General features: G+C 45.6%; 1 protein-coding gene across 1 annotated transcript in view; it reads right to left on the reverse strand.

Annotated features, from left to right (window-relative positions):
• Positions 1–3,030: 3,030 nt before the first annotated feature.
• The window catches only part of CCNY (cyclin Y), a 109,457-nt gene continuing 85,691 nt past the window's right edge, over positions 3,031–26,796 (reverse strand). Inside the window, exons 5-10 of the mRNA XM_015099546.4 lie at positions 16,485–16,520; positions 14,783–14,840; positions 14,572–14,691; positions 9,803–9,969; positions 6,316–6,478; positions 3,031–5,688 (exon numbers count right to left, since the gene is read on the reverse strand). Of these exons, the coding sequence (XP_014955032.2) occupies positions 5,572–5,688; positions 6,316–6,478; positions 9,803–9,969; positions 14,572–14,691; positions 14,783–14,840; positions 16,485–16,520 (661 nt within the window). The 3' untranslated portion in view covers positions 3,031–5,571. The remainder of the gene's footprint in view (positions 5,689–6,315; positions 6,479–9,802; positions 9,970–14,571; positions 14,692–14,782; positions 14,841–16,484; positions 16,521–26,796) is intronic.

Genomic DNA, 26,796 nt, shown 5'->3' on the forward strand with positions numbered 1-26,796 from the left:
CCTCCCTCTCCCTAAACGACTCCCCCTGGGGCTCTTCCACGGAGACCCCCACTCAGAAGGTGCCTCACCCCACTACTCATGCCACCCGACTGTCTTCATGACCCTGATCACAGTCTGAAATGTGCTGCTGACACAGTGACCTACTGATTGTCTGCCCTACTGCCCCACGGACCTTGCCTGTCTTGGCCCTGGAGTCAGTAGACCCACAGATAGCATCCCCCACAGTTCCTGCTCCATAAGTATTTGCTGAATGAAGTAACTGTGTGAGCCTTCATCCAAGTCTACTCCTCACAAACGAACACCTGTGTTCTAGAGAATATTCTGGAATAGAAATTTTGTTTCCAGTTTTTGCTGTGTTAGAGGCTGGCACTCTTTGCAGGATGCGGCCAAGAACCACAGAAGGGAGCAAATAGACACGTGGGATCCTAGAACGCTTCAGGATAGACTTTCCCAAATTGTTTTCCTAACACTGCAGGGGTGAGTACATCTCTCGTTGAGCCCAGAGGCTGCTCCTGGAAATCGCAGAATAAGTGGGTCATAAGATAATGGAGTTTTAGAAATGAAAGGATCTTAGGGTGATCCAGGGTCTGACCCATTTCTCTGCTCTAAAGATGAAGCTCCTGGAAGCTGGAAAAGTTCTAAGACTTGCTGGTGAGACCAAATGCCCAGTGTACCCTGGTAAGTCCTCGTACGTGGGTGTCCTGACCCTGCAGAGTCTACTGTTTTACCCTACACTGTCCTGCAAATCCAGCCCTTCTCTTTGCAATGGACCCCAGCTCTTCTGCACACAACGCCCCCCGCCCCCAATGCAGGTCCTCTGCAGTAGACCCAAGAGCTGGTGAGCAGAGGCAGGTCTGAGAAGCCTGCCAGTGGCCGAGTCTCATGGAAGTGCCACAGGAGAGGAGGGGGAGAGAATTCCTTCTCCTCCATGATGGCCCTCAGAGCTTTGGGTCTGCAGGTCCGAGGATAAGCATTACTTGGGGGTTAACCCAAGAGGCAGCACCCTTCTCAAGACAACCACTGGGGAGGATTCCTATACCCAGCTTCTCTGTCGCAAGATTTTCATTGTCCATCAACGTGGAAAAGAACCACAAGGTCCAGTAAAACCCAATTGGACAAGCTGAGGACTCAGGTGCATTAGGGCAAACCTGGGGAGGATGGACAGCAGCTGAATTCTAGATACCCACATCCTCCTCTTAAGAACAGCTGTATCTGCTGATGCCCACCCTTCTTCCACCCTGGCCCTGAAAGGGACAACCGATTTCCCTGGGGAAACTCACAGATGAGCTTGGACTTGTCTTTCAGTGTGTCCAGCCTTCCTACATACATGCAGAGCAGCATCCAACAATCGTAATATAAGAATGGCTGAGCAGTGTGGGCTTAGAAACAGAGTAAGACAGGTGGAGAAAACACGAGCAAGTCGGTCTCTTGCCAGTGAAGTTTGCTGAGTGATCCAGAGAGGTGATGGAACTTGTCCAAGGTCACACAGCAAGTTAACTCTGGGCTGAGACTGAAACCCAAACTTCTGTTACAATAACGTTAATATAAATGTTATGCGTAAGTTCTAGTTACATTTAATATTTTTGCCCATAATGGCAGTTGTTTTGGAATGCCATTCTTTTTTTTTATCCTGCATTCTATTTAAACAAAGCTCTTTAAGGAAATAAAGCTCTCTACCCAGACTGAGTCCCTAAAGGACACAGGCTCCTTCCTCCACAATTCTTGCTGCAAAGACCTACGATGGGCATTGTGGGCACCAGGACCCCCCAGCTTGACCCACGGCCCAGACTCACAGCGATATAGACAAAGGCCTCCCATGACCCTTTCAAATCAGAGATGAACATTTCTAACGGAAAATGACACAACTGACCTTGAGCAGCTCCAGACATGCAAACTTAGTGAGAAAACCTACCAGGAAGTGGAAGGAAGACGCTACCCTACTCCAGTCCGAGTCCAGCAGCTTAGTGGCTGCAAGCCCCTGCTCACCTCCCTACTGTGGACAGGGCCGCTGGCCCCTGCAGGACGATTTGTTTCCAGTGCAGTGGGGCTAGGAAGGCTTGGCGGTCAGGATGCTCCAGTCATGAACTGAACACAGTTGTGTGCAGGGCCTTCCTTGTAATTTGCAGAGCTTAAAATGAGTCCCAAATTAATCCTTCAGTACCCTGTTCCCATTTTCCTTGAGGGTATGTTCCCTACTTCCTTCCTCCCACAAGGGCAGGGAAGGGCTCCTGTGGTTCAGAAGACGACCCATGTTGCCACAGTCCAGCCATTGGGAGTCTTGAGATGCTAATTCTAGTAAAGTCAAAGCGGGATGAAGAAGATCCAGTCCTTCTGAAGATCACTTAACACCTACAGAACCCATAATATTCTCCACTGCTTTTCATCATGTAGAAAATAACTGGTTCACTCGGCATCCTCAAAACCGGTTCAATTCTATCTCAATGTCATATTCAAAAAAAAATGCAGCAGGAAGGCAAGCACTATTTGGTCTCTGTGTTTATTTAACACTTAATAAGTACCTACAATGAACCAGGAATTGTCTCTTGTTTAAAAATGTCAAAGCTGTAAAATATGGCCCCAGGTGAGAGGTTACCAAAGTAGCCTGGAAGGATCAAAATCACTCACGCTGCAAATTCTGCTCCGCAGCTAGGCCAAGCATCAAAACCCCTAGACCCAAAGGAAAGCCCAGGGCGGAGATGGTCTTGCCAAAGACCAAGAGGAGGAGCTTGGGGGTGGCGCGGGTGGGCCACCAGGAGAGGGGCCATCGGTGCATGTAAGGCACAGCGATGTCTGGAATCTTGGCAGGACCTCCCATCTTGCCCTCCAGTTGGTTTTAAATCCCTGACTTTTTTGCCTTCTCCCAGTTTAAAAGAAAAAAGGTAAAACAAAAAGGGAAAATTCATTGGCATACTTATTCTCCCAAATGACTTTAAGTCAAATCTAAACTTAAAGGCAATAAATTGTGTGGCTTTCTTCACCCTTCATTAATGATGAAAACTGCCCGTTCAAAAACTACACTAAGACAATGTATTCCTAAATAGCAATCCGGCTTTAATTGTAGGGCATGAACCACCTTGCAAACAAATTACATCACGATGATTTATCAACAGGTACTGTACTGGGTGTTGTCGGGCCTTTTTTTTTTTTTTTGCAAACTTAGAACAAACCAGAGAATGTAATGTTTAAGTCTTCATCATGTAGAAAAATAAACTCAACCTAAATTACCTTCATGTCAATGGATCCATTCTGCAAAAGTAAAATTGAAATCTACACTTACAGCAGAGTTTTAAAAATCCTTAGTGCAAGAAACATAACCAATTAATACAGATCAATGCTCAGGAATATGGAAAATTTTCCTATACAGAGGTAGAATCCAGTGCACAAGGCTAAAACAATATTCAATAGTCTAAACAAGACTGAGTCAGGTTTTACGGAATCCACTTTAAACTTTTAGTTAGCAGACTGTATGTACATACATACAATAAATAGACTATACAATTTTTTAAAGTAGTTTAATAAACTCCACAAAATAATAGCAGATGCATTGAAATATTTACATAATTCAATTTTCAAATCTCTCATTCAAATAAAAGGGATAAAAATAAGATGTCTGCTTGAAAGGCAGCAAAACCTCTTTCCTGAAATGGATCGGTAAAGTAAGATACATGGGAGGAACTAATTTATTTGAGAGGTATTCATAGTCAGCTAAGAAAATATGTCCCTTTTTAAGCTATATAGTTTAGGGAATATAAAATGGTATTTTCTACATTTTTTGGGGGGGTCTCTATTTCATGTTCTAAATCCAAATCTTACTTGAAGAGAGCAGCTGATTTTGGAACCCATATGGAATATACTGATACAGTTACAATGGAAAGGTAATTAACTTTTCATATTCCGCTTGTTTGCTTTTGAAAGTTTAAGCCAGAAAGAATCTGACAGTATTTCTGGCCCACACAGCTGGGTTTACACATGCTACAAACTTCAGGGCCGTCTGATGAGCACTGGGCTTCGTGTTCTTGGGCTGCTTGGCTGTTTCTGAGTCCCTCCCACTAACAAAGCATGTCTCCTCAGGGGCAGGCATGTCTGGGGAGCAGGTGTATGAGTTCAGGGCACAAGACAAATAACAAAAGATTCCAGAGTTTTCCAAGCTCACACAGGAGGGTGGTAAAACACAGATTTATCTACTGCCATTTGCCTCAAAGACCTGATGAAGGAAAAACTTAGAAACCTCTGTCATTGTGACCCGAGAAAATGTGCAACCCCCAAAGCACTGTATACTTCACTAACCCAGATTCTTAGACTTAACTGTGAGGTTCTGTCATTAACCCTTTAATTTTCCTTGCTATAAAAGCTTTCCATCTAGCCCATAAGGAAATGAAGAACAGTGAGAAATGAAAAAGGACGGTCATAATTAATGACATGTAAACCTTCACAGCTTTAGTTTCATATAACTTCACTAAGCACCCACAAATGAAAGCGCAAGTTGAGTTTTTTATTCAATCGTTCTGTGAAAAATACCTCGGTAAATAGGAACAGTTTGCCCTTCAGTGGTCTTCCATGTGATACCCACCCCCACCCCTTTTTTTTAAATTTTAGATTTTTAAAAAATTTTTATACAAATAGACTAACTTTGATTTGAAGTAAACATATAAAAGTTGAGAGGAATATTGCTTGCACAATGGACGTGGAAGTAGAGGAGTCGGGTGGGCAGGGCGAGGAAGGGGCTGCCCCTTGGGGCAGGCAGAGAGACAGACCACCGCAGGATCAGAAGGCACAAGCACCCATGTGATCTAGAATGTTCGTGGGGGAGGAGCTGGGGGAAGGGAGTCGTCTGGTTCAGCACTACAGTCAAGCTGATCCGCCACTGTGGAGAAAACCGGCTAGGATAAAGGTGCGCAGACACGGGACAAGTGCCCCCCTGGAGAGCAAGAAAGCTCAGAAGACAGCTCGCAGGAGTGGTGCAGAGAAACAGCCAGTGCTATTTATTTGGATGTCTGTGCCATGGTGGGTACAAACTATATTCTCTGCTCTGTGGGACCAAAACCAAAACAGAATAAAACAAACAAAAATCCCCCCCAGATCCCCGAGAAGCAGCAAGAAGGAATGCAAGAAGTCTTAACGGGACATACTGATCCGGGTGGGGTGGTGAACGCGGCGCGCGCCTTTAATGCGCATCCAACTTTGTCACCTAGGCCGGGCTCTCCTATCAGGGTGGTTCGGCTACTGACCGACGGGGACATAGGGAGCAGGCCAAGCCGCTCTCCCTGCCTCTATGTGACTTCCCGTCCCTTCCCTGCCTCCTCCAGGGTTAGAGTCTTTTTCCTCCACGAAGGAAGCGCTGACCCGGGGCTGGGAAGGCGTGGACGGGATCCCATGGCACCGACTCCGCGTCCTCGGAGCCCCGCTGCGCATGCGCGCAGCCTGGAGGCGCTCATCAAGGCAGCCTGGCAGAGCTATGAATTAAAAAGAAAAGGAGAGGGGAAACAAAAACAAAACCACCCCACGTCTGTCTTTTCTCGAACTAAAGGAGAAACTGAGGGATGGCACGGCCTCCGGCAGGGACGCCCACAGTTAGGAGATGATGGCCGGGGACCACCGGGGCAGAGTCAGATTGTCAGCACTTGCTGACCGCTTCCTCGTGGGTCTTCTCAGGTCCTTGTACTTGTCCTCGCAGAGGCGGGAGATGGCCTGAGGGGCAGGAGAGAGACACTCACATCAGCCCCGGGGCCAGTTCCCTGGCCACACTCTCCATCCTCTCAGTGGGCCAGCACCGTCCCCGACACTGAAGACAACTCGGGATGAAGGTGCTGAGGGCCCCGCACCTCCACTGGAAGACAGCTCTGACACGTGAGACTTCTTCCCACACCTGCAGCCGCCAAAGTCGGATGGAAAGAGCCTGGTGCAAGTGCAAAGCCGAGCTATACGTAAGACACAAGTGTCACACAGCTTCACAGTGACGGCCCTACACCCAGGTCAAGACCAACAACAAGGCTGTGGAGAAAATGCTTCAAAAAATGAAACAAGTGGGTTCAGACCTTTCTGGATTGCCAATCATAGGGTCATCTGGTATCTTTTCCCTTATAAAAGTGAATGCTTGTTTAAAACCAGTTTAAAAAAACTTATTTGATTTAAAAAACAGAATCAACGCACATTAAATAAAAACCAGTACTGAGAAGGTTATTAAAAGTATGAGGTTGTACCAATGCAATCCAGGTCATCTGGTCCTTATTTTTCGATGACTGGCAATGGCAGGAACTAGCCTGAGCACAGAGCTCTGCCGCAGGAGTGTACCCTCAGGACGCTGGTGCCTCTTACCTCCAGCTTGTGGGCCCTCTCCCTGCTCAGGGGCTCCAAGGGGAAGCTCAGGTTGTTGGCTTCCGCCAGAGAACGAAGATCAAAATAATACTTGGCATAAACACTGGAAGGAACGTTGATGTTGAACTGGAGCAATTCAAGGAACTGTCGCTCTAGCTCGTTCCTGCAGAGGAAGACAGAAACGCACAGCTTGGCCGCCGTCCCCACTGCGGACGGCCCAAGCAGGCTGCCGGACACGGAGGCCCCAAGACCGCGCCCTCCAGGAGAAGCGCCATCTCACCAGCGGCCCGCTTGGATGCAGAGTTGCCATCTCACCACCAAACTCGCGATAAAAGCCAAGCCCATCTGGTCCAGTGCCCGGAAGGATGAGGCCTGATTAACTGGGATGATCAGTACCAGGAAGTGCTTCAGGGTGACCCCAACACTGAGACCAAGCACGTGTATGTGTGCACACACATATGCATGCAGCAGGCTCTGGCCTCACCTCACCACATGAACCATCAGTTCAAACATGGGGCAGAAGACACAGTTAGGAGCTGTCAGAGTCCAGTGAGACTGGACAGCTGCCGAGAGGACAGGCCTCCAAGACCCAGAGGATCGCCTTGCTGGGAGGGAAGGGTGGGGAAGCGATGAGCAGCTTCCTCAGGACCATGGGAGTGGAGGGAGGAGACCACCAGTCTCAGCATGCACCCACCCAGCCACCCTAACCCTAAGCCTAACCCATCACCTGCAGGGTCTGTGAGGACCCACAGCTGGGCCACTCATATGATTTGACAGGTCTAGGTGGGCCCAAGAACATGCATCTCTAGTACGCTCCTGCTGCTGAGTCTTCCTTCCTGCCGAAAACTTGGATAACAGCTCCTGATTCATAAAGGAGCCAACCCCCTTCTAGCTGGATGAAGCCAGAACACATTGTAAAACGTCCCCCATCAGCAGGCCCAGCTCTTAGCAGTCAGTGGTGGGGGAGAAGCATTCTCAGGGAGAGGTCTGTCTGTCAGCACTGGTCCTGGGCCAGACTCTCAGCTCTAGGCCACCCTCCGGGCAGCACCCTGGACTCACTTCTGTCGTTTATCACAGTCTCCCCTCCTCCCCTCCTCCGAGCCATAATCCGTGACATCTGACTGCAGCCTGGCCCCAGCACAGCACCTGACACACAGCTGGTGCTCAATAATTACTGTTATTAATTATTGAATGGAGTGGACCAAGATTAGCCTGAGTGGAGGGATCAGGGAAAGCTTCCTGGAAGTGACAGCTGAGCTAAGTCTGGGAGGCGGTAGTGGCTGGTTCCCTGACAGCAGCTCTCAGGCAAAAGATAGCTAAGAAACCTTAGCAAGTTGTTATCGAAGGCCTGAGCGCTTTGGAGGGAAAGATCAAGACATTTAATTCAGTTCATCTAATCAGAAGGGCTGCTTCCATGCAGCTTTGAGAAAGGAATTAAGCCCCAAATGTATATGTGATGTCAAAATCTACTCTTCTAATCACTTTTATTTATGCCTGCTCTAAGTCAGACTTAGGAGATCATCCTGTGAAATTCAAGAATCCAGGTAAGGGCTTAACAAGACTTGTGAGCTGCCTGTGGACACACTGCCACCTAGTGGCCACGTGGTGACACTGCAGCTCCCATTCTCCAATGCCAGGAAGAAACACCAGTAAGAGAGCCAGAGAAGCTATTCCCACCCCAGACGGTTATCTAGACACCACTGCCTTTTGTTGAGGGTATAACCAGGATTGAAGTCGAGAGGAATCTGGTTTCAAACAAGATGGCAGTTTCCCCAGGTTCCTTAGAGGAAAAACAGCCTTCCTGAATATTTATTTTTTAATGTTTCTGTTTAAGTTTTGGGGGAAATAAAGATTTTAGAGTGGCTGTGTTTTCAAACTAGGGTAATACCTAGAAAATAAAAATAATCCCCCAAATTTGAATTTCCAAACGATAGCAGTACCCCCTCCAGGGACATCTGACAGCTTGTTATATGATAAATCATCATGTCTGACTCTTTGCATCCCCATGAACTTTAGCCCGCCTGGCTCCTTGTCTATGGGATTCTCCAGGTAAGAATACTAGAGTGGGTTGCCATTTCCTTCTCCAGGAAATCTTGCCCAGGACATCGAACCTGAGTCTCTTTCATCTCCTGCACTGCCAGGTGGATTCTTTACCATTAGCACCACCTGGGAAGCCTAATTACCAGTAAATAGTTCTGATGTAAAATTTTATAATAAGTAAATTCAAGCCAATAAATAAAAACATTTCAGAAGTATTAGTTACATTAGGTCATTACTGTAAAGAAACCCAGGTGAATTGATGCCACTTAGCAACTTGTGAATGGGGCTCTACAATGGAAGAAAGAGTTGTTTCATCACCTCATGGCCTATTGACTTTTCTAGAAAAATGAGCCTACTTTTAAACACCAGCTACTAAGCGGCAATCCCACTCCTGGGCACAGACTCCAAAGAGTAGGGCCTCAGGGAGGAATCTGCACAGTGATGTTCACGTTTACAGCAGAGTTATTCACAGCAGCCAAAAGGTGGAAGGGACCAACTTAAGGTCTGTATGACAATTCTCTTAATAACTGTTTTCAGCTTGAAATAAAATCAAGACTTAAAAAAAATTTAATTTTCTTATTCTTGCTATCAAAAACTTCGTATTTTTCTTACTTTTGAAGGATAAAGAATAACAGGCGCAGGAGAGAGTCTTACTGGTCTGTAGGAGGAAAAGGCTCTGTGGCAAGAGATGCATGAACATAAACAAGTGTCCCCAGGGCAGACAAAGGCGAGGGGATGCCCAGCCCGCCAGCAACCAGAGGAAGGGGCAGGTGGGGCCCAGGGACACAGATGGCGGCTGGGACACAGTGGAACCTCCTCTAGCAGGAGGAGGTTGTCCGGCTTGAGGAAGCTGGACAAAAAGATGAGAAAAACGTCAGTAAGAATTGGGTCAGCGATGCAGAAGTTCATCCTGACTGTTCCCAAAGCAGCTCCTTTCGTCCTGACCCCACTTCCTGAACACCCAGCCCCAGGGACCCCAGGCCCCGGGCTGCAGGTGAACCCAGAACGGTGCCCTGAGAGAGAAGCGGCCTGACCGGGAAACACAGGAGGACCCTGAGGGACAGAAAGTACATGTGAAGCCAAGTGAACTTGCAACAGGAGACAGAAACAGTGACAATCTCCTCTGGAACTGAGCAGCGGCAGGGAGCACTTTAGCCAGTCTGCTGCCTGTTGTCAGTCTGCAGTGAGTAGTGGGGATGAACCCCACCGCAGACGGGAAGCAGGAAAGTAAAGCAAGGTTCCCTGGAACATGGTTTCAGAGACTAGATTCACAAGCCAGAAAGCGTTACCAGTACCTGTCTGGCACCCAAAGGACGAGACGCATAGGTTTTTGTAAATCCTATCCGCAACCGTGTCCTTGCTCGGCCAGCTTACAACAGACGCACAGCCACCGTCCCTCACTCCACCCCGAGCTCGTCCACGCGGGGATGCCCCCGCCCACACTCACATATCCTCCACCGTTATGTCCTTCAGGATCTGGCAGTAGTCCACGTTCCACACCGCCTGGTCGTCCCACACCTTGGAGGCCAGCAGGATGGCCCCCAGAACAATCCGCTTCCAGTTGGCCGGACAGATGTCAATCTCTGCGTATGTGAGAAGCCGTTCGAGGTACACCTGGAAGACACGAGCACACCGGCGCCCTTCATGCCTAAGCCACAGGCAGAGGGAGAGTCAGGGGCTCCCTCCCAAGCCGCAGCAGCCCCGATGGGCTCGGCAGCCCGTCTGTGCGGCCTGCGGTCTGTGAACCGGGGCCCAGGTGGGGAGCCCCAGGGAGGCTGACTGGGGCCAGCACCTGTCTGCCTCTGCCACCCAAACAGGAGCTCTCTGCCTCGAGATGGGGGCCGGCACTCAACTGTCTGCTAAGTCAGTAAACAGACGAGTGATGATGGTTCTTTTGCTTAAAAGGTTTTTGTTCTGCTTCCATTGCTTTACTAAAGAAAAGTCAATTCTTTCCATCTTAAGAAGCAGGATTTTTATGGCTGATCTCAGATACCAGGTCCTCCTCAGACTGGATGAGGGGCACAGTATGAAAGACAACATACAAATCATGAGAAAGAAATTACTAATGTAATCACAAGGACAAAACAGCCATACCCAATGAGCTGCCAAGAGGCCCTAAGTTTCCTGAGAGGTGATGAAACAGGAAGCCATCACGTCCACCTTACTGCCTCACCCTGGACCGGTGACCCAGCCCCGCCACCGTGGCTGCGTCTCTCCCCGGGCTGGGCAGCTGCCCTCCTCCACTGTCTCCCCCGAGGAAGCCAAGTCCCCTGAGGACCACGCCCGGGCCTCACTCCCACCGTGTGCCCAGCATCCAGCCCTGGGCTGGGTCAGGGAGCGGCCCCCGCGTGCTGGCCTCAGGGACACAGGACCCTGAAGGAAGGACGCTCTGGGTGTGGAATGTGGCTACGAGAGAGCAGGTCTAGGGAGGCCTGAGTGGATGAGATGACCACAGCAACGGCATTCAGGAAGAGCCGCAGTCGGGAAACTCAGGCCCTGGATTGAGAGACAGGTGTGGGGGAATAGGGGGTCAGAGGAGACCACTCAGGGAAGAGCCCACTCTGCGGTGCTCAGCACAGAACATCTGAGAGGCCTTCAGAGAGGCCTCTGAGGTCACGACACGTGCCCGCCAACCGTACTCTATGGACCTTTGGGGCACTTCCAAACGTCTCTCGGACAGAACAGCACCGGGCTAAGACAACCACTGGTGAAGAAAAGTAGGTCACTCAGCAGACTTCAATCATCTTTTCCGTTGTTCAGGTTTTAGCTTTAATGGCATTTATTACATTCAAGGAGCAGGAAGAGTAAGCTCATGTTTTAGATCATTATTTCTGTGTGAAAACTGAAATTCTTCAGCGAGAGATCCAGGCCAGGCTGAGTGGAATTTTAACTGGACACCAACCTCAGGAGCCCAGACTATGTATGTTACAAAGTTTGATGACCAACTCTTCTCATTCCACTAAGAAAAGAATTTTTTAAATGTGCCACAAAACTGTACTAAGAGTAGAAAACTGAGGCTGGATCTAACTCCAGATTTTTTGAAGCAATCATTATGGACACTCTTCAACCAGATCCCTAAGATGCTGCTGCTGCTGCTGCTGCTGCTGCTGCGTCGCTTCAGTCATGTCCGACTCTGTGCGACCCCATAGATGGCAGCCCACCAGGCTCTGCCATCCCTGGGATTTTCCAGGCAAGAACACTGGAGTGGGTTGCCATTTCCTTCTCCAATGCATGAAAGTAAAAAGTGAAAGTGAAATCGCTCAGTCATGTCCGACTCTTCGCAACCCCATGGACTGCAGCCTAGCAGGCTCCTCCGTCCATGGGATTTTCCAGGCAAGAGTACTGGAGTGGGGTGCCATTGCCTTCTCCCCCTTAGACGCTATTCCTTTTTATAAATGAGCTATGTAAACCTCTCCAAGCTCCCCAATGAAATAGCTTCTCACTGACTCAGTACAAAAAGAAGGTTATTCAATTTTGTTCTTACTTAACCACAGTAGATAGATATTAATAGGTACACTGCTGCTGCTGCTGCTAAGTCACTTCAGTCATGTCCGACTCTGTGTGACCCCATGGACAGCAGCCCACCAGGCTCCGCCGTCCCTGGGATTCTCCAGGCAAGAACACTGGAGCAGGTTGCCATTTCCTTCTCCAGTTAACAGGTATCTTAACATTTAAGATAATGTTTGGAAAAAACCAGGCATCTACCACATCTGATATTCCACTAAGATGAACTAGAGAATTAGATGAATTAGATATGATAACACACTCCATTACCGAGGGGAAGCAGATGTTATGTTTGGGGAGGAGGAATTCATAATAAGCACCACATAATAGCATGTAATTTGGCAGAACTTGCCAAGAAAGCTATATTCAAGGGTCAGCTGTAATTTCTTTAGTAAACTCCCACTTGGGTATTTTAATTTTCTGCCAAGTAAAATAATATACGATTGATTTTTTTCTGAACACCATTCCCTACACCATTGCTAATAGGACACTGCTGCTCAATTAAAATTTCAGATTTAATTTCCTAAGAAGGACCATCCTGAGAGTCTCTAGAAAATACAGGTTAGTGAGTGCTTACAGAGTGTTCAGGTGACTGTACAAAATAAAGCTGTTCGAAGGCATGGCGTGGGGGAGGAGGGGAGAAAGAAAGTGCAAACTCATGGACTCCAGGGTACACAGGACCACACTTACGAGGATGCTGGGTTTCCCTGTCCATCACAGAGAGCAGCTCCAGGTCCGTTCACTGTAGACTCTTACCACAACTCAGCTGACTGGGCCTCCCCAGTGCTTCCTATTTGCTAATATTTGAGGTAGCTGGATTCCTCACTGGACTCTATCTGAACAACACTTTTGACCTTGGTAGAAACCACTAATGTGCCCTATAAAGGGGGTTCTCTGGGGTCAGAATAGATAGATTCCACAGGTGGCCTCTTCACCAGAGTGCCGGCCTCTGAGAGGCACTTTGGGGCCAAGTGACAGCCCTCAGGGCTGCCCGGGGGAACCCGGCTGGGCTGGCATGCCTGGTGCTCCCGGACACACGCAGCAGCAAGTGGCTGAAGGCTCTGGAAGGGTCTCCCACAGGCAGGCAGTGGTCTGGTCCCCTGCGGGCAGCCGGGCAGAGCTAACTGTGGTCTTCCCTGCCTCCTCCGGGCAACAGGCCAGGCCACCAAGGGAAGGCCCAGGAGAAAGGCAGAGAGGGATACGGCCCACCAGCCCTAGCCCAGACCTGCTGTGAAGGGTTGCTGCAAACCTGGAGAGACAGGTGGGAACCATCACACGCAGGGCTCGATCGGAACACAGAGTTGGCTGCCTGCGGCATCCAGGCAGACCCTGGAGACTCAGTCTGCAGAGCTGTGCTTGTTGTGAGGGCCCCCGACGCTGCCCACCTGTCAGCTGTAGCCATCTCCTGCTAAGCCACCAGCTGATGTCCCAGGACAAGGGAGGATTTCAGCAGCTCCCACGACTGACAGACACACACCACTCCCACAGCACTCCCAAGACAAACTAACCACCCACGTCTGCTCAGAGACAGGGGAACAAACTCTACATGTTCTCAACAGAAGTCTCTGCAGAAACTACGTCTTTCACAGGACACAAAGCTTCTTCACACTGATAAATCCAAACTCGAAGGTGCTACAGGGCAAAGTCAGGTCACCATTTTCTTCAGAATGGAAGGCAAAAAAAACCTACCACATAGCATCTTGAAGCAAGAGCTTCAAAATAAATCTTTCTTCAGGGCGTCAATTTAAGTACTCATTATCTGATTTTCTTCCCCTTCTTCCCTCTTTGTCACAATCTCCCTTCATTAAAATGTCAACCCTGCCGCCTGCAGGGGGTTTTTTGAGGACTTGACATCCTTTGGAGGATCGAAGCTGAGCCATAAATATGCTTCTCAGTCATGACCTCAGGGTCTATCAGCATGCCACATCACCTGAGGAGGATTTGCTGGATGTCTGTTCACCTGTCAGGGGGCAAGTTCCAGGAGAGAAGGAATGCACAAACAAACCAGTCCTGTGCCGACGGCTGAGAACATGGGGCTCTCAGTGTGGCGGAGAGGCGGATGGTCTTTACACTCGTCGTCTTACCACAGGGTCTCTTCTCAGGGAACTGCATGGGCCCGCGGGGCAGCCCACGCACTGGCAGAGCCCATTTCTTATCTGAGTGGTGCACAATGGGAAAGGTCAGTGACAGCGGGCTCTGCTGTTAAAGCTGCTTCCCCAATGAGATCGGAGCTAAATCAACCGTCCCTAAGGTTTTAAGAATCTAAGGAAGGTTACAGGTTTTTAACTTGAGTCAATGTGCAGATTATGTCCACACTGTCTCTGAATGTCTCGTGACTGTCTCTGAATGTAAGATGAATGTCTCATCTTACAGACATGTATTTACACAAAAATCACAGAGGAGAAGGCAGCAATTACAGCAGTCCTTGCAACGTAGGGAACCAACACCACAAACCTGGACATCAATGAGGTGGTCCTGGTCCTTCTCAGCACTGTGGACCCTGCATGGGTCGTTTCAGCTTTCCTGCTTCTGAGTGTGATCTGACAGGGGGCTTTAGGTGGGACTGCGGAACAGACCACATGCCCTCTTTTGGGAGATCCAGTTGCTATTCTGGATAAACGACAACCCTGAGGTGGCCGGGGTTCCTAGGTCTACAGTGGACATTCCCACCTGCACCCCACTCCATGGCCAGGTCATCCTGCGGGCACTCACCAGGGTGACGATGGCACATTCTGCAGTCAGCTGAGCAGCACTGAACAGTGTCCGAACAAACCGGTAAATCTGCTTCTGCTCTGGGTTGTGTTTGTCATAATCTGGTGGCACTTCGGATTTCTGGGGAGGGAGACATTGTCAATGACTAGCTGGCCCACAGGAGCCACAGAGACATGACTGGACCACACCCTGGGACCCAAGGGGAGGTTACCGAAAGAGGGTGAAGGTTTTCATCGAAAATATCCAAGAGCATCCTTCCATCTGGGTCCCTGGGGAGGAAAGTAACAGAAAACGGAGTTTCCCTTCTGTAACAGAGTGCCAGTCAAAATGAAAACAAAATATATTCTGATTCAACTGTTATTTCAAGAAACAGAGGCAGTACTGTTAAGAGATGCTACTGATTATTCAGGAATTCTCATTTTTGGGAGACAATACTTAATCACTTTTGAATAGTCCATAAAATAAAGGTTATGAACCCTCATTTAGTAAAGTAAAAATCAAAGACTTTCATTTCTTGAGTTTTCAAATGCAGCAAATCTGAATTTCTTTAACATCTTGTTTCTGAGCAAAGTTTGATGGATCTGTTTAAACCACAACTACATTGTGGTCAACACAAAAGAAGTCTGAGGTTTTTAAGAATGAACACGCAGTGTGTCCTGGAAATTAGTCTGAAATTCTCACAGCATGCAGCTTAACCACTTCACTACTGAGGGGCTTCATGACTGTATTTTTAAAAGGATTTTATGAATGTATTTATCTTTGGCCACTCTGGGCCTTCGCTGCCGCGCGGGCTTTTCTCTAGGTGCTGTGCAGGCTTCTCGTTGCAGAGCATGGGCTCTAGGCACAAGGCCTTCAGCAGTCATGGCACGTGTGCTCAGTGGTGGTGGCTCCTGGGCTCCCGTGCACAGGCTCAGTAGTTGTGGTACGAGGGCTTAGCCGCTCTGCAGCGTGCGAAATCGTCCTGAATCAGGGATCAAACTTGTGTCTCCTGCACTGGCAGGCGGATTCTTTACCACTGAGCCATCAGGGAAGCCCCACAACTCAATTCTGAAAAACAACAGGGGCATGTAGAAAAGTGTACCTGGCTGTTACCAAGCCGGTACCCGCACAGACCCATTTAAAGGGGTGGCTCTCTCTGTGAACACAGGCAGAAGGGGCGCTGGGCTCTGGGGGGGCCACACCCCGCTAGTGACGGCTCTGCTTCCACCTGACTTATGTCATTTGAGTGAAAATAAAAAATTTTCTTTGGAAACCGCTGCTTTGCTAACAGCACGTAACGTTCCAACATCAGTTAGGCTCCCGATTTTCAAAAGCCGCAGATCTGTCTCTGCCATGCACCCCCGTGGCACACACTACAGTTTCTGTTCTATGACTTACTATCTGCAAAAAGACGAAAGAGAGCTTGGCAGAACAGCTAACTTGTTATATGATTTTTCCATGATTCCGTGCTTCAATTCACTTCTAAAATTAACTGAACTATCTCCAGACTCCCATCAGAGAGGATTTCTACCACCTTAAAAGAATTTATGACTAACTTTACAACAAAACTGTTTCTACTGAATTGAAACTATAAACTTCTTTTTCATATGAAAGCTGTGCACAGAAACTTGTTGAAATATTTTATAAAAGACTGAATGTTTAAGTGAATGACACAGAAAATAAAGTCAAGAGGAGGCTGAATACTGTCAAGAAACTCTTGTTCTCTTTTGCTGACTTCATCTGGTTTCCTCTGACTCAGAAGCAGTTCAGTACTTCTCTGGGAGGTGTGGGTAAACTGTGTTACCTTTACAGATTCTATGAAAGTGAGATAAGAATACAAAACTCAAAGGCTGAGGCAACTAGAACACAATAGGAAAAATGTAATTGCTGATAAAGTGATGTTTTCAGCACAAAATTAAACAAAATCCACATACCTGTTTTTGATGTGGTAATATATTGCGAGAGCTACACTGTAAAATAAAATGCAGGAGTTCAGTGTTTCATAAGCATATTCAAGATGTTACAGTTTCCCTGGCATCAGTCTGATCATAAATGTTTAAAACTTAAGTACAACGATCCATGTGAACAGCCCCCATTTAATTCAGAATGCTGATTAAGAATATGCACTCTTTGAAGTAAATCAATCAGGTATTTATACCCAGCAGTTATTAAATCTTTTCTAGAAACACCAAAACTTTGTGATATTCAGAAATAAATTTCTCTATCTGAAATTTTAAGCTTTCCTCACTTTATAATATAGTCATTATGTAAAAATTAAGTGATGAAATTAAACTCCTCTAGAGGTCTCCCAATTCAGCTCCTGCTATTTTAGACAATCAGTGGTTTCCTTATAACTACCAGAAAAACGTGAATATTACCCACAGTGGTTTAACATTTTTTCTCTTAAAATCAATAACCTCTTGACAATCTGCCTAACTTATTCATTCATCTGCTGAAATGGTACTTACCTCTTATTTGTAATACCTTATACTTTAATACTTTAAAATTTTATTTTACATTTTAAAAGAATTTAATGAAGATATTCCCATCCCCTGAATTTTCAAGTACTGTTTCTCTGGTTATAAAATGAGATATATTCATATTGTAGAAATTTTTGGAAAATAAAGTATCCAGAAAATAATTCCTCTGCCCGAAGATGATTACTACCAGCTTGAGATACAGAGACATCTATTCCTAGTTACCCATAAATTATGTGTGTAAGGAAGCAGGCTGGCATCCCACTTTCATCCTCATTAACATGTTTCTTACCATTAAAACGTTACTCAAAAATACAACTTTAAATGGCCGACTATATTCCATATTCCACCATACTACTGAATAATTTATTAACCATTTCTCTATTCTTGAACATTTGTTTACAGTATTTTGCAATTATGATTAACACCATAATATTCCCACAAATAAACATTTTGTGACCTACAACTCTTATTATTATTTCCACAAGAAAACATCCTGTAATTGGAAACAGGAGCTCTAAGGTCATTAATAATCATAAGGCTCCCCCAAACATACCTCCCAAAATCTTTGCAGAAAAGCTGTACCAGTAGTACACCTCCTCACCAGTGTCTGTCTCACTTCACCTTCACCAACGCTCACCTTGAATATTTTGAAAAAATGTTCTCCAGCTGGATAGGGTACAAAGGGTAACTGCTTTCAACCTGAGTTTCTTTGATCACCTATCAAGTGGGCAGGGTTATTCAGGCTGAACTGTTCAATCTTTTTATTACTTCCTCCTTTGTAACCTGTCTAGATCCTTCCACAATTTTAAAATTTACTGAGGAGGCCAATTTTTTTTTTTTTTAAGCTTCTAAGAACATAGCTAACTGGCTGCATCAGATTGTGCTCTGGTCTCTGAGCCCAGGAACTGCCACCCAGGGCCCCAACATGAAGCGAGCAGACTGAGCCCCAGACACCTCCCCTCACTTGGCGGTGCCCACCCAGAGCCCGGGCATGCACGCTGGACTCCAAGCGGGCCCGACGTTCACCCACGACCTGACACAACAGCTCATTCACTCTGCCGAAAGAGAGCACATTCTCCCAAACCTCTCTTTCCAGATCTATGAATTCAAGAGATTTTAGACAAGCGTGAAAAGTATTCCCAAGCAAGTGTAATATATTCGTTTTCCTAACATCCTGAAAAGCATCTAAGCTGATGAAGGAATTGTAATTGGGGTGAAGGGACTTCAAAAGTTTAAAAAATAATGGTACAGTTTTCCAAGTACCTTCACATACATGCACCTAAAAAAGCCCTGCCATGAGAAATAATAAATGTTACCGATTCTATTTCATAAATGAGAAAATTCATGTAAAGATATCAGATGTCAGGATTTCTGACTTATATAATGGTTTTGTGCCCTTTCATTCTATAATGCCGGCCTCTGGAAAAAAGGAAGAGATACTGTTTTATTCATTTAAAAGTCACGCTGTGATGATTAAATTGAATGTTTCATATGATGGGTTTGGTAAAGTGATTACTTTAATTGCTTTAATTGGTTGAGGAAAAAGTAAGGTCCCTGCTTTCCCTGTGAGGGAACATGTCATAGGAAAAACATCACTGGACTAAAGTCAGACCAGCTAGGCTCAAAACCTGGCTCCTTCATGAGTTAGAGTTCATCCACCCCTCAGAGCCCTCACTTCCTCATCTATAACATTCGGACACTTCAACCTGCATCGCAGAGTAGTTATTACAATCAAATGAAGTAAATAAAAGCATGATCTCAAATATAAAGTTCTCAAATGCAAGTTACTATTATTACTGCTGTTGTTGCCCTGTGAATAATCACCACCTCTGGAGGTCTTCCAGCCTCTGTGGAGGGAAAGTCTCAGGGCCCCAGGTTACTACTATCTCCCATATCTCCAGAGCCGAAAGCCAGGTTGGACATTATCATGACTCACACCCCCGTGAAACACAGGGATGCTCAGAAGGCCAATGTCCAGTCAAGGTCAAACCCCGAAAGTGAGAAAACCAAGCTGAGGATGCACGTGTGGTCCAGCTCCACTGGCCAGTTCAGCGGGTCACCGTGAAAGCAGCAAGCGACTCTTGGGGACAAAGCCTGGCCAGCTGGAAACGGAATCAATCCCAGGCTTCACTCCCAATGGCCAGCTTGGGAGGCCTGGCCAGTTGGCCACGTCCTTAGAACTGGCGAGGTCTCCCAGGACAGGCCGACCAGAGGGCTAGAGCAACCGCCTTAGTTGCAGAACCAGTGGAAAGGGGAGCCTGGAAGGAAAAGATGTTATTTTCTTGCCCAGGAAAACAAACCCCATTTCTGACAGCTAGCACCACCCTTGCCTCACTTCTGACCTAGAGCTAGGTCAGAGGTGCAGGGTTCTGGAAGGTCTACGAAGCTGCTCTGACCCTGAGGCCAGGGGCCATGGATGGTGTGGGCAGCTGCAAACAGCTCCTCACCACTTGCACCCATCCTCTGAGCACCAGCCCCATGCTTGTACACAACTGGAGGCCTGGGGTGGTTACAGGGGCACCGCGGTAGATGGCAAACTCTGAATTCATGCCACAGATATCAGCATTCAGGGGAAAGATGGGGAAAATCAAGTTCTCAGGGAAGATATCATGCCTGTGAAAAAAAATAACAGAGTCGTGTGGAAACCTGTCACACGTCTGCTTCTCTTTGACCTTTCAACTCTCCACCCATTCCCTAACCAGAATGTGCAAATATGTTTGCTCTTTGGGCAATCCCCAATTTACAAAAGAGTTTTCTTAAAAAAAAAAAAAATATATATATATATATATATATTTATATATTTATATATTTATATATATATATGAATTTTATTTCACAGTACCTTTCAGTTCCTGGATTTCTATTTGGGTCTTTTTGTAACTTTACTCTTTTTTCTGGCTGTACCGACCAGGGATTGAACCCGGGCCACAGCCATGAAAAGCCCAGAATCCTGACCACTAGGCCACCAGGGAACTCCCCAGAAGGTTTTCTTCTAAAATTAGCTTACAAAGCAGTTGTTAGAACCTAGAGCTTTTCTCAAAGGTCAAAAGTGGTTAACATAAGGTGAGTTCAGCCTATGAATGCCCTGCTCTGCCCACAGGAAGCTGAATGACTGATTAGTGAGTTTGTATCAATTTTAACATCTTGGGGGAGGAGGCCACAGGGCCCTTAGCAGGTGGCAGGATTTCAGAACAGGAGGGCATTCAGACCTTGCACACCCTGCCCTTCATGACATGCGTTCCCCTTGTGAGGGCAAAGGCCCTGGCTGAAGTCTTCCAGGCCGGCTAACACCTCAAAATGACCGTCACCAAGTCATGTGTGACTTACCGGATTTAAAGGGAAGGATTCTGACGGTATGTCTACAGTTAGGGTCCACCCTGCCAAGCTCTCAGATCCACAATGGACATTTTTAAAAACAGGGCACATTTTAAACCAAATAAGCTATTGCCTGAAGGCATCTCAAATCTGGGTGGTGTCCAGGGAAGCCACAGCGTCCACACTGGACTCTTCCCCTGGACACTAAAGCCTTACCACTGCCGTAGCTTTCCAGCTTCTCTTCCTCTTTTTTTAACATTTTTTTATTGAAGGATAATTGCTTTACAGAATTTTCCTGCTTTCTGTCAAACCTCAACATTAATCAGCCATACGACCCCACAGACTGTAGCCTACCAGGCTTCTCTGTCCATGGGATTTTCCAGGCAATAGTACTGGAGTGGATTGCCGTTTCCTTCTCCAGGGGATCTTCCCAACCCTGGGCTTGAACCTGGGTCTCCCATATTGTAGACGCTTTACCGTCTGAGACACAGCTGATAGGTATATACATATTCCCTACCATTTGAACCTCCCTCCCATCTCCCTTCCCATCCCATCCCTCTAGGTTGATACAGAGCCCCTGTTAGAGTTTCCTGAGCCATACAGCAAATTCCCATTGGCTATCTATTTTATATATGGTGATATAAGTTTCCATGTTACTCTTTCCAAACATCTCACCCTCTCTTCCCCTCTCCCCATGTCCATAAGTCTTATGTCTGTTTCTCCACTGCTGCCCTGTAAATAAATTCTTCAGTCCCATCTTTCTAGATTCTGTATATGTGCGTTGAATACGATATTTATCTGACTTACTTCACTCTGTTCAATAGGTTCTAGGTTCATCCACCTCATGAGAACTGACTCAAAGGCACCTTTTCATAGCTGAGTAATACTCCGTTGTCTATCTGTACCACACCTTCTTTATCCATTCATCTGCCGATGAGCACCTAGGTTGCTTCCATGTTCTAGCTATTGTAAATAGTGTTGCAATGAATAATGGGACACGTGTCTTTAAATTTTGGTTTCCTGAGGGTATATGCCTGGGTCGTATGGTGGTTTTATTTCTAGTTTTTAAAGGAATCTCCATACTGTCTTCCATTGTGGCTGAATCAATTTACATTCCCACCAACAGTGCAAGAGGCTCCCTTTTCTCCACACCCTTCTCCAGCATTTACTGTTTGTAGACTTTTTTAATGATGGCCATTCTGACTGGTGTAAGGTGACATCTCATTGCAGTTTTGATTTGCAATTCTCTAGTAAAGAGCGATGTTGAGTATCTTTTCATGTTTGTTAGCCATCTATGTCTTCTTTGGAGAAATGTCTGTTTAGGTCTTTTTCCCACTTTTTGATTGGATTGTTTGTTTTTCTGGTATTGAGTTGTATGAGCTGCTTATATATTTCAGAAAGTAATCTTCTGTCAGTTGTTTCATTTGCTATTATTTTCTCCAGACAGCATTCTGAGGGTTGTCTTTTCAGCTTGCTTAGTGTTTCCTTTGCTGTGCAAAAGCTTTTAAGTTTAGTCAGGTCCCACTTGTTTACTTTTGTTTTTATTTCCATTACGCTAGGTGGGTCACACAGGATCTTGCTTTATGTCATCAAGTGTTCTGCCTATGTTTTCATCTAAGGGTTTTTATAGTTCTGGTCTTGTATTTAGGTCTTTAATCCATTTGGAGTTTATCTTTGTGTATGGTGTTAGGAAGTGTTCTAATTTCATTCTTTTACATGTAGATCTCCAGTTTCCCCAGCACCATTTATTGAAGAGGCTGTCTTTGGCCCATTGTATATTCTCGCCTCCTTAGTAAAAAAATAAGGTACCCATAGGTGCATGGGTTTATTTCTGGACTTTGTATCTTGTTCCATTGGCGTATATTTCTGTTTTTGTGCCGGTACCATACTGTCTTGATGACTGAAGCTTTGTAGTATAATCTGAAGTCAGGAAGGTTGAGTCCTCCAGCTCCATTCTTCTTTCTCAAGACTACTTTGGCTATCGGGGTCTTTTGTGTTTCCATGTTAATTATGAAATCTTTTGTTCTAGTTGTGTGAAAAATGTCATTGGTAATTTGATAGGGATCAGAGTGAATCTGTAGACTGCGTTTGGTAGTATAGTCATTTTCACAGTATTGATTCTTCCTACCCAGGAACATGGAATATCTCGCCATCTGTTTAATGTCATCTTTGATTTTTTTCATTAGTGTCTTATAATTTTTTGTGTACAGTTCCTTTGTCTTCTTCAGTTCATTTCAGTTGCTGAGTTGTGTCTGACTCTTTGTGACCCCATGGACTGTAGCATGCCAGGCCTCCCTGTCCATCACCAACTCCCGGAGTTTACTCAAACTCATGTCCATTGAGTCGGTGATGCCATCCAACCATCTCATCTTCTGTCGTCCCCTTCTCCTCCTGCCCTCAATCTTTCCCAGCATCAGGGTCTTTCAAATGAGGCAGTTCTTCACATCAGGTGGCCAAAGTATTGGAACTTCAGCTTCAACATCAGTCCATCCAATGAATATTCAGGACTGACTGATTTCCTTTAGGATGGACTGCTTGGATGTCCTTGCAGTCCAAGGGACTCTCAAGAGTCTTCTCCAACACCACAGTTCAAAAGCATAAATTCTTTGGCACTCAGCTTTCTTTATAGTCCAACTCTCACATTCATGTGACTACTGGAAAAACCATAGCCTTGACTAGACAAACCTTTGTTGGCAAAGTAATGTCTTGGCTTTTTAATATGCTGTCTAGGTTGGTTATAACTTTCCTTCCAAGGAATAAGCATCTTAATTTCATGGCTGCAGTCACCATCTGCAGTGATTTTGGAGCTCAAAAAATAAACCCTGCCACTGTTTCATTGTTTCCCCAACTATTTACCATTAAGTGATGGGACCAGATGCCATGATCTTCATTTTCTGAATGTTGAGCTTTAAGCCAACTCTTTCACTCCTCTTTCACTTTCATCAAGAGGCTCTTTAGTTCTTCTTCGCTTTCTGTGGTAAGGGTGGTGTCATCTGCACATCTGAGGTTATTGATATTTCTCCTGGCAATCTTGATTCCAGCTTGTGCTTCTTCCAGCCCAGCGTTTCTCCTGATGTGCTCTGCATAGAAGTTAAATAAGCAGGGGGACAATATTCCACCTTGACGTACTCCTTTTCCCATTTGGAACCAATCTGTTGTTCCATGTCCAGTTCTAACTGTTGCTTCCTGACCTGCATACAGATTTCTCAAGAGGCAGGTCAGGTGGTCTGTATTCCCATCTCTTTCAGAATTTTCCAGTTTGTTGTGATCCATACAGTCAAAGGCTTTGGCATAGTCAATAGAGCAGAAATAGATGTTTTTCTGGAACTCTCTCGCTTTTTCCGTGATCCAATAGATGTTGGCAATTTGATCTCTGGTTCCTGTCTTTCCTAAATCCAGCTTAAACATCTGGAAGTTCTTGGTTCACATACTGTTGAAGCCTGGCTTGGAGAATTTTGACCATTACTTTACTAGTGTGTGAGATGAGTGCAATTGTGCGGTAGTTTGACCATTCTTTGGCATTGTCTTTCTTCGGGACTGGAATGAAAACTGACCTTTTCCAGTCCTGTGGCCACGGCTGAGGTTTCCAAATTTGCTGGCATATTGAGTGCAGCACTTTCACAGCATCATCTTTCAGGATTTGAAGTAGCTCAACTGGAATTTCATCACCTCCACTAGCTTTGGTCATAGTGATGCTTCCTAAGGCCCACTTGACTTCACATTCCAGGATGTCTGGCTCTAGGTGAGTCATCACACCATCTTGATTATCTGGGTCTTTAAGATCTTTTTCGTATAGTTCTTCTGTGTATTCTTGCCACCTCCTCTTAATATCTTCTGCTTCTGTTAAGTCCACACCATTGTGTCCTTTTGTCCTTTGCATGAAAAGTTCCCTTGGTATCCCTAATTTTCTTGAAGAGATCTCCAGTCTTTCCCATTCTATTGTTTTCCTCTATTTCCCTGCACTGATCACTGAGGAAGGCTTTATTATCTCTCCTTGCTATTCCTTGGAACTCTGCATTCCTTTTCTCCTTTGCCTTTAGCTTCTCTTCTTTTCACAGCTATTTGTAAGGCCTCCTCAGACAACCATTTTGCCTTTCCACATTTCTTTTCCATGGGGGTGGTCTTGATCACTGCCTCCTGTACAATGTCATGAACCTCTGTCCATAGTTCTTCAGGCACTCAATCAGATCTAATCCCTTGAATCTATTTGTCACTTCAACTGTATAATCGTAAGGGATTTGATTTAGGTCATACCTGAATGGTCTAGTGGTTTTCCCCACTTTCTTCAGTTTAAGTCTGAATTTGGCAATAAGGTTTCTTTTTTGTGTTGACTTTGTCTGGTTTTGGTATCAGGGTGATGGTGGCCTCGTAGAATAAGTTTGGAAGTGTTCCTTCCTTTGTAATTTCTGGAAAGACTTTTAGAAGGATAGGCATTAGCTCTTCTCTAAATGTTTAACAGAACTCTCCTGTGAAGCCATCTGGTCCTAGGCTTTTGTTTTTGGGGAGATTTTTGATCACAGGTTCAATTTCAGTGATTATAATTGGGTTGTTCATAATTTCTATTTCTTCCGGGAAGATTAAACTTTTTAAAGAATCTGTCCATTTCTTCCAGGTTATCCATTTTATTGCCATATCAGTTCAGTTCAATTCAGTCGCTCAGTCGTGTCTGACTCTGCGACCCCATGAATCGCAGCACGCCAGGCCTCCCTGTCCATCACCAACTCCTGGAGTTCATTCAGACTCGTGTTCATCCAGTCAGTGATGCCATCCAGCCATCTAATCCTTGGTCATCCCCTTCTTCTCCTGCCCCCAATCTCTCCCAGCATCAGAGTCTTTTCCAATGAGTCAACTCTTCACATGAGGTGGCCAAAGTACTGGAGTTTCAGCTTTAGCATCATTCCTTCCAAAGAACACCCAGGGCTGATCTCCTTCAGAATGGACTGGTTGGATCTCTTTGCAGTCCAAGGGACTCTCATAGTTGTTCATAATAGTCTCTTATCTTATAATCCTTTGTATTTCTGCATTGTCTGTTGTAATCTCTCCTTTTTCATTTCTAATTTTGTTGATTTGATTCTCCTTTTTTTCTTGATGAGTCTGGCTAAAGGTCTGTCAAGTTTATCTTCCTAAAGAAGCAGCTTTTAGTTTTATCAATCTTTACTATTGTTTCTTTCATTTCTTTTTCATTTATTTCTGCTCAGATCTTTATGACTGCTCTCCTTCTACTAATTTTGGGGGTGTTCTGTCCTTTTTCCAGTTGTTTTGGGTGTAAAGTTAGGCTGTCTATTCGATGTTTGTGTCTTGAGGTAGGGTTGTGTTGCTATAAACTTCCCTCTTAGGACTGCTTTTGCTGCATCCCATAGGTTTTGAGTTGTCATGTTTTCATTGTTATTTGGTTCTAGAAATTTTTTAATTTTCCTTTTGATTTCTTCAGGAACCTGTTGGTTATTTAGAAACATAGTATTTAATCTCCATGTGTTTGTGTTTCTTACAGTTTTTTTCTTATAATTGCTATCTGGAGAAGGCAATGGCACCCCATTCCAGTACTCTTGCCTGGAAAATCCCATGGACGAAGGAGCCTGGAAGGCTGCAGTCCATGGGGTCGCTAAGAGTCAGGCACGACTGAGTGACTTCACTTTCACTTTTCACTTTCACGCATTGGAGAAGGAAATGGCAATCCACTCCAGTGTTCTTGCCTGGAGAATCCCAGCGATGGGGGAGCCTGGTGGGCTGCCGTCTATGGGGTCGCACAGAGTCGGACACGACTGAAGTGACTTAGCAGCAGCAGCAGAAGTCTCATAGCATTGTGGTCAGAGAAGACGCTTGATACAATTTCAATTTTCTTAAATTTACTGAGGTTTGATTTGTGACCAAGATGTGGTCTATCCTGGAGAATGTTCCATGTGCACTTGAGAAGGTATATTCTTCTGCATTTAGATGGAATGTCCTGAAGATATCAATGAGATCCATCTCTTCTAATGTATCATTTAAGACTTGTGTTTCCTTATTAGTTTTCTGTTTTGATGATTTGTCCAATGGTGTGAGTGGGGTCTCCTATTGTGTTACTGTCAATTTCTCCTTTTATGTCTGTTAGTGTTTGTCTTACGTATTGAGGTGCTCCTATGTTGGGTGCATAGATATTTACAATTGTTATGTCGTCCTCTTGGATTGATCCCCTGATCATTATGTAGCGTCCTTCCTTATCTCTTGTGATATTCTTTATTTCAAGGTCTATTTTGTCTGATATGAGCATTGCTACTCCAGCTTTCTTTTGCTTCCTGTTTGCATGGAATATATTTTGCCATCTTCTCACTTTCAGTCTATGTGTATCTTGAGGTCTGAAGTGGGTTTCTTGTAGACAGCATATATATGGGTCTTGTTTTTGTATACGTTGAGCCAGTCTGTGTCTTTTTGTTGGAGCATTTAATCCATTTACATTTAAAGTAATTATTGA

The sequence above is a fragment of the Ovis aries genome, chromosome 13, assembly GCF_016772045.2.
Source record: "Ovis aries strain OAR_USU_Benz2616 breed Rambouillet chromosome 13, ARS-UI_Ramb_v3.0, whole genome shotgun sequence".
Classification (NCBI taxonomy): Eukaryota; Metazoa; Chordata; class Mammalia; order Artiodactyla; family Bovidae; genus Ovis; species Ovis aries.